At 51.9% G+C, this 8011-nt stretch overlaps 2 protein-coding genes across 2 annotated transcripts; both read right to left on the reverse strand.

The window, feature by feature from the left end:
• Positions 1-1414: 1414 nt before the first annotated feature.
• On the reverse strand, positions 1415-3672 carry LOC123048285 (L-gulonolactone oxidase 2). Its single transcript, XM_044471419.1, has 2 exons — positions 1752-3672; positions 1415-1646 (listed from the first exon to the last, which is right to left on the reverse strand). The coding sequence occupies exon 1, from the start codon at positions 3601-3603 to the stop codon at positions 1825-1827; it is 1779 nt and encodes a 592-aa protein (XP_044327354.1). The 5' UTR covers positions 3604-3672; the 3' UTR covers positions 1415-1646; positions 1752-1824.
• A 3024-nt stretch (positions 3673-6696) lies between these two features.
• LOC123048286 (uncharacterized) lies at positions 6697-7488 on the reverse strand. Its single transcript, XM_044471420.1, has one exon. The coding sequence runs from the start codon at positions 7483-7485 to the stop codon at positions 6970-6972; it is 516 nt and encodes a 171-aa protein (XP_044327355.1). The 5' UTR covers positions 7486-7488; the 3' UTR covers positions 6697-6969.
• Positions 7489-8011: the final 523 nt, after the last annotated feature.

An 8011-nucleotide genomic window follows, 5' to 3' on the forward strand; every position in this document is an offset into this window, starting at 1 on the left:
CCTATATAAAGGGGGGGGGGGAGGGAGGGCAGCAACATTACAGCCTTGGGCGCCTCCCTCCTCCCCTGCTACACCTCTCCCTCTCGCAGAAGCTCGGCGAAGCCCTGCCGAGACCCGCTACATCCACCACCACGCCGTCGTGCTGCTGGATCTCCATCAACCTCTCCTTCCCCTTGCTGGATCAAGAAGGAGGAGACTTCGCTGCACCGTACGTGTGTTGAACGCGGAGGTGCTGTCCGTTCGGCACTCGGTCATCGGTGATTTGAATCACGGCGAGTACGACTCCGTCATCCACGTTCATTGGAACGCTTCCGCTCGCGATCTACAAGGGTATGTAGATGCACTCCTTTCCCCTCGTTGCTAGTATACTCCATAGATGCATCTTGGTGAGCGTAGAAATTTTTTAAAATTATGCTACGATTCCCAACATTGGCCACCTCGCCGTCCACGAAGATCTCCTCACCGTTGCAGTTGCGGATGTCGACGACGTGGACGCCGGGGTCCCTCACGGCTCAGCTACCGGTGACGAGCATCGAGTTATTCACCGCCTGGTAGTTGTTGTTGGTGTAGGCGGCCACCTGCACCTCCTCGTCCTCGCCCTCTTCCTCCTCTCCCTGCTCCCACGTGTATCGCATGTGCTCGCTAGAGCATCCGCGTAGTGCTCGATCGATGAAGATGACCTCAGGAACATGATCCAGATTTGCTTCAAGTTGTAACCGGCTACTGCAGGAAAAAAAATAAAGTCAATTAAAAATATAATCGACGAAGCCCAAATAACTCAGAAACATAATCGACTTAGAGTAAGTCGAGCACTGCACTTACGGCTCTCGACTTTATTTATACCGGCTTATGCCGTGTAAGACGAGTGTTGTTTCTTGGCTACTCGGCTTACATATAAGCCGAGATACATGACGGCTTACAAAGGCTAGCGGAGGTGTTACTCGGCTTATTTTCAGACCCGGGCCAACGGCCTACCGCTATGTATCACTATTAAGCCCAGTGTTATATTAAGCCAAGGACAGTAGTGCATTCAGAGTGTACAAGTAAGTCAAGTGTCGCTGTTAGCCGAGGGCATCGCTCGGCTTAATTTTTCACCCACAGGAGACGATGTGCAGCCACGTGTCCACTATAAGCCGAGTACCAAACATGAGCCAGGTGGTGGAGGGCCACCACGGTCTACGCGTAAGCCGAGTGGCCCCACTCGGCTAACTTCTCGTACAATGAAGCTCCCATATGCTGCCACGTGTCCATTGTAAGTCGAGTGCTCCTGAAGAGCACTCGGCTTATACCAAATCTGGGTAGTGTTATTTGGTCCTCGGGTGTAAGCCGAGTGTTGCACTCGTCTTGTAGCCGATATTGTTTTTTTCCTTGTTGGAACAACCATGCTATTCAAACAAGATACTTACATCTCCATCAAGTTCACAAGTTAACCATGCATACATCTCCAACAAGTTCACACATGCATACATCTCCGCCAAGTTCACAACAAAAAGCATAACCAAATTCACAAACAAGTTCACACATACATACATATCCAACAAAGTTTCAAATTTACACCAAGCATAACCATGAAGTTCACAACCATGAGCTCCACCGCTTAACACATAGCATGTATGCCCACCGTCGACAGCATCAGTGATGCAAGCCTACAAGTTCGTTATCACAAGCATGAGCTTTCGAGTTGAAAATGCAAACGATGTATAAGGTTCAAAGCGAAGTTAAAAAGTACTATGAAATAGAAGGACCAATACTTGTGCACCAGCAGCTCATACAGATTCTGAAAGTGAAACGGCCGGCTCAGAATCTCGTACAAATTCTCAGAGGTCAGAGCTCATCCCGGAGCGCGCCGGCGGCTGGCTGGAAAGAGGACGAGCAAACCCTGGCCTCTCTGTACACCTTCCCCGGCCGGCAGAGGTAGCCCCTCTCCGGCGCGCACTGCAAGTCGTCGGAGCAGACGCACAGCCCTTCCATGGCGCAGCCTTCCTTGTCGACGCTCGGGCTCGTCCCGTTGATGCCGAGGACCTGGTCGCTCCACTCGCTGGAGAAGAGCCCGTCGGGGTCGTACCTGCCCTTCACCTCCAGGAACTCGCCGGCCTTCGGGTACCTGCCCACGGCGCCGTCGAAGGCGAAGTTGCGGTTCTTGCCCCAGTGCGGGAAGCCTCCATACTTGTGCAGCGCCATCTGCTCGAGCTCGTCTATGACGTCCGCGTGCGCTCGCGGTGCACCGGCGGTGTAGCTCCGGTAGTACGTGATGTCGAAGTCCACCGCGTCCTCCGGCTTGCCGAGGTAGGCGGACGACGCCCTGATGTAGCGCGCGAGCAGGCCGCCCCTCGCGTCCAGGCTGCAGAACGTGCGCGGGTTGAGGTCCCGGAGGCGCTTCACGTCGGCGACGAACGCCGCGGCGTTGCGGAGAGGGACGCTGATGGCCGTGTTGTAGATGAAGGTGGCCCCCAGGCGAGGGTCCCACTTGCAGGAGGTGAGGAGCCCGTCTTCCCGGCTGTCGATGCATGTGCCGGTCGCCTGCATGCGGTGCTGGTACCCCACCACGGGGTACCCCGTGAAGACCTCGCCGTCGTTGGTGAAGCCGTGTGGTGGCTGCGGCTGCAGCTGGCCAGCCGCCGCCGCCTCGCACCTGGCGATGTCGGTGCCGTTCTCCTCCAGCAGCTCCTCTGCGCGTCTGGCGTCGACGCGTCCGAACGCGGCTCTCGACCGGAGGGTGGGATGGTCGTTGAGGCCGTTGCCCAGCGACGACACGTCGACGCGGTCGTCTTGGCGGTACACGACCTTTCCCCGCCCCGGCTGCCACGCCAGGTCGCCGAACTCATGGAGGCCGCCCCACGCGGCCACTTGATCCTCCAAGTCCGAGTCGTCGCGCTCCAGGAACGTCAGCGACCGTTTGAACAGCGGCTGCAAGGCCAGCGTGACCTGAGAGACGACACCGAGGACGCCGAGGGAGACTTTGGCGGCGGCCAGGTCCTGGTGCCCGTCGCCAAGCTCCCTCACCACCGCGAACCCCCGGCTCGCCGGCGCCGGCGTCACGATCCTCAGCCCGACGACGTACTCATGAACAGCACCCCCCTTGCCCCACAGCGAGCTCCCGTGCGCGCCCGTCGCGAGCAGGCCCCCGATGGTAACGCCGGACCAGTACGGCGAGTGAGGCAGCGCCAGCCCCGCGGAGGCGGCGGCCCGGAGCATGTCCCGGAGGAGCACGCCGCTCTCCACGGTGATCAGCCGCGCGGCGGCGTCGAGCCTGACCATGCTGTTGAGCCACAGGGTGCTGATGATGGTGCCGTCGCGACCGCCGGGGCACGCGAGCTTGGGCAGGCTGTGGGAGTACCTGGTGGCCACCTTAACCTTGCGCCCGGCCGCCGCCGCGGCCGCCACGGCCGCGACCAGCTCCTCCTCGGTGCTCGGGTACGTGACGCTGGCCGCGCGGCAGGTGGCGCGGTCCGGGAAGGAGCCATACGCGTTGGTGACCGTGCAGTCGGACGTGCCGCGGGCGCAGACCACAGGAGTCGGCGGGGGGCTGGATCCGGCCAGGTGGATGAGGAGCCCCACGACCACGAGGAGAGTCGTGGCAGGGCTCTCCAGTTCCATTGCCATGGCTGCCTAGTGCTTAGTGGCTGCAGCTGAACGAACGAATCAACATGGCACACTTGTGTTTGTTGTGCAGACTGCATCATGGTACCCTGAATGACACGAGTATGAACTGTCGATATGTCTTTCTGAACGACACGAGTACGAATCAGATTGAATCATTGTACTCCTGTCCTGAATGACGAGTAGGAATCAGATGTACTCCTACTCAACAAGTCATGTTCACCTAATTAAATCTCCACCCATGTCAATCAAACCGTCCCTTTATTTCCATCAGATCGTGACTTTAGTGAATTCTCCAAGAAGAGATGATATTGATCAACTCTACCTTTTTTCTTGATATAAAAGGCATTTTTATTAACTAAGAATGCAACATCAAGTGGATATAAAACATGACAAATTACACTTAGCCTCTGCATAACTAAAATGCACACAACCAAACACCAACAGCCTAACAAAGAAAAAAACCGACATATGGGCAACAATAGAGTCCCGTAGAACCGACACTATGCCTACGTCGAAGAAGATGGTGGACCGATCTGTAGATTATGCTGCCACCCATGTTGGATAAAACCTCCATGGCCACTCGCTCCAACCGCATACACACCGTCTAAACACCAGTTGGTACTCCTTTCGGTGTAGCGTATACCACATACGAAGCGAGTGCGTACAACGGAAAATAAGCTGTATAGGAGATGAGTTTTTGCCATTAAAAACAAATCATTTCTACATAGCCAAAACCTCAACCTTCTAACTTGATCCTCCTGAATACTAATCGGTGAAACAAAATGTTCAAATTAGAGTACCAGAGAACACCTAGAACAGTAGCACCGCACCATCAAATCGGAGTTGTTAAAATGCATCATTCACTCGACATGAACAAGAAAATAGAATTAGAGAGATGCAACACAAATCTACATGATACTAAAATTGGGATGTAGCACAAATTTACTAGCAAATGAAAGCTAACATCTATTTAAAAATGAACGACCTCGTCGCACGAGCTGGCGGGAAGGAGCCAAGGAGACAACCACCGGCTTGCCGCCGACGAGGGGAGGATGATGAAGGTATAATTTCTAACCATGTTGTTCCCATTCATATCCATGATAAAAATTGTTCTCACATAAAAGAGGAAACACACTTGCTGATTCTAAAGCTATATTAAGGTTGTCTTAACACAAGTAGAATTTAGAGCGCAGTGGTCTTTGAACACATACTCCCTCCTTTCAGGTTTATAGGGCTTAATTTAAAAATTTCTTCAACCAAGGTAGATGATGAATGGTGAATTAATTTCGTAGTTTGCAAAAGTACTTAATTAGTACTACTCTCATTTTTCTCAAAATATTGTGTATACCGATGCATTAATTACACCACATGCATGCATGGCCACTAAATGGCCAATAACTTCTACATGCATTGGTGAGTTTTTTCTTCATCTTTGCATGCAGTGATTTAATACACCTTAAAATCCTAACGGTAAGTAGTAGTAGAATTAAGACTTATAAAACGGGAAAACAAACTTTTTGAGATGAGCCCTATAAACCGGAAAGGAGGGAGTAGTATAGTGACACTGTGACATTTTGTGCTAGATGTTCCGACGAAGATTGTCTAATGTACATGTTTAGTGTATCAAAAAATTTAGCCTGACATGTGATGATTGCCAAGCATCACCCAGAAAAAGCGAAGATGTGGCTTTCGCGAATATATTTACTTATCTTCTATTCTAGTGATCTTGTGAAGTTATTTCTGAGTCTTAGGGAAAGCCACACTATTGAGGGGGACGTTGAAGGCGGAAGAGAGTATGCTCAGTGCTCCATTCCATCCTCTTCTCGTCCAAAGCCAAAAAGATCGAGCTTATAGCCTATCCTTTTCTTTGAGTTACTGTCTCTCGTGTAGTTGAGGTCATTGGCACTTTTGTCCCGGAGTCTCTCGATGTACATCATGGCCCAGAGTGTCAAGAGTTTGCACCGAACATTCCTATGGTGAAGTCACTACTCCATCCTGGAATATCAGGGCTTCGAGGTGACGCCCAAACTGTCGGGTGCTTCCTCGGTTTGAAGTGGATATTGCCCAACCTTGGGCTTCAAGCAGGAGGACCTGAGTTCAGAATTAGGAGAAAACCGAGGTGGTTTTCGCAAGAATATGTTGCACCCCCCCCCCACGTGCCCTCTATCATCCATCAGAGTGACATTCGTCCCACCTAAACCACTCGCGAGCTGACTCAGCGTGTCATGCTTGCAATGTGGACTAAAATGAGAACGTTTCATGAGTTTTTTGCGAGAAAAGGCCAAAAGGTCATATATTAAGTAGCCCAAACCATCACAAAAGCACCCCTATAGAAACTTAAACAATGCATCCAAATCTTTGGGGGTGTCAAAGTTTTTTTCCTCCTGCATACATCGACGGCCCACCGTGAGGAAAACTCGTTGTCGTCTCTCCAGGCCTCTGTCTTAACATAGCAAACTTGTTTGAACCCAAGAGCTTGTAGAAGTAGTGACTAGGAAGTCGCTGATAACAGGTCCTATTTGGTACCCGCGGGCAGCAAATGGTCGATACAATGCCTGCGGTGGAGCCAGTTGATTCGACATCTTTTCTCGTTGCATCTTCTTTCTTCTGTAGGGATTTGCTTATGGTTTTCTTAGTGTTTCGTCTGGTTTTCAGTGGTTTTGTTTCGGTTTTTTTGTTTTGATTCCTTTTTCTTTGCTGTTTTTCTTTTTCATTTTTCTTTTTCCTTCTCTTTTTTTGTGTATTATACAAAAAGTTCACCATGTATTACAAAAATGTTCATCATATATTAAGAAGATGTTCACCCTATATTATAAAAAGGTTCACCGTGCATTATAAAAAAATGTTCATCGTGTATTAAAAAAAATTCAACGTATTTAGAGGGGAGTGGTCTTTTCTAAACACAATCTGCAATCTAAGAAAACACAGACTGTCATGTCAGCCTATAAAACTAATTGCATAAGAATCACCGGTAATCCATAGCATTGCTGTTAAATTGATGCTCGAAAGCAGTTACATAAAAAGTGAGCCTGAAACAGATTGGCTTCAAACACATTACACATGGGTCCGGTCATGGACCTTAAAAGCTAGGAGTGGCAAATATTTCAGAACCGCACATGAGGCAAACTTACATAACATACAAATATGTTTGCAGACACTAGGAGGACGTATACATATAAATGCAATACATAAACATATGCATACATGTGCATGATCAAACGCTCATATAGAAATTAAATAAACTCCAAACGACTCAGGGTAGTACGCAACATCTCCAGACGGCCCGAAGAAGCCACCGACCGACCGACCGACCAAATTGAGTAGAAGCAGAACATCGTCATCCGCACCGCTCGATGATAGATGGCCTCACTTGGCCACCTCACCGTCCTCGAAGATCTCGTCGCCGTCGCAGTCGCGGATGTCGTCGACGTGCTCCACGATGACGACGTGCACGCCGGGGTCCCTGACGGCGCAGCTGCCGGCGAGGAGCACCGAGTTGTTCACCGCCTGGTAGTTGCTGTTGGTGTAGGCGGCCACGTGCACCTCCTCCTCCTCCTCGCCCTCCTCCCCCTCGCCGCCGGCCTCGACAACGACCAGGTCCTCCGCGTCCATCACGGCGCCGTTGTTCTCCCCCGCCAGCGTGATGACGGTCGTCTTGCCGGCCTCGTCGCCGGCTCCGAGGGCGGTGGCGAGGTGGTCGTTGAGGTCGGTGATGGCGTTGCTCACCTCGGAGGCCGCGTTGGCGGTGTTGGAAGCCATAGCAGCGGCGGCGGCGGTGGTTGTTAAGCTAGGTGGAGAGTAATGGGGGTGGCTGGCTAGCAATGAGCGCTGAGGGATGGGTGGATTGATGGGTGGGAGTAGCACGTCCATGGCGGGGAGCATATATAGGAGAGGAGGGCAGGGGAGGAGGGAGGCGGGTAGCTTGCGTGCGTGGGGAGGGGAGGAATGGAATGGCAGGAGTTGCAAGCGATTCGAGGCTTGAGGACGCGGGCAAAGGATCCATGGATTGTTTTCTCGGCCGAGTTCAGATCGATGGACATGCCGCCGCTCGTGAAGTGACTTCGGACCGAAGCAAAGGATTGTTCTCTCTGCTTCTTCCGCAGCCGTTTGAACTGGGCTTCAGTTGAGCCCAGCCTGCTTAACTAGTAGAGTAAGTGCAAGCCCAGCCCAGCTCTGTTTGACTGGGCTTTGTGCGATCTGCTCAGGTGGGCGCTGTCCGGCGACGTGGCGACTATTTGTCGCTTTAAGCAAGGTGAGAGGGGAACTCTCGCTGAAGTTTTTCCTCCACCTACGTCATATTGGGCCGGTCCACTGGCGCGCTCGTACGGATTAAAAATAATGGAGAGAAAATGGGAGAACCAGGGTTCGATCCCTGGTCTCCAGCTGCGATCGGGTGCTGCTACCAACC

Source organism: Triticum aestivum, chromosome 2D, assembly GCF_018294505.1.
Source record: "Triticum aestivum cultivar Chinese Spring chromosome 2D, IWGSC CS RefSeq v2.1, whole genome shotgun sequence".
Taxonomy (NCBI): domain Eukaryota; kingdom Viridiplantae; phylum Streptophyta; class Magnoliopsida; order Poales; family Poaceae; genus Triticum; species Triticum aestivum.

What these genes read in the sequence shown, in the direction of transcription:
- LOC123048285 (XM_044471419.1), bottom strand. Translation starts at nt 3,603, where the DNA reads ATGGCAATGGAACTGGAGAGCCCTGCCACGACTCTCCTCGTGGTCGTG.
- LOC123048286 (XM_044471420.1), bottom strand. Translation starts at nt 7,485, where the DNA reads ATGCTCCCCGCCATGGACGTGCTACTCCCACCCATCAATCCACCCATC.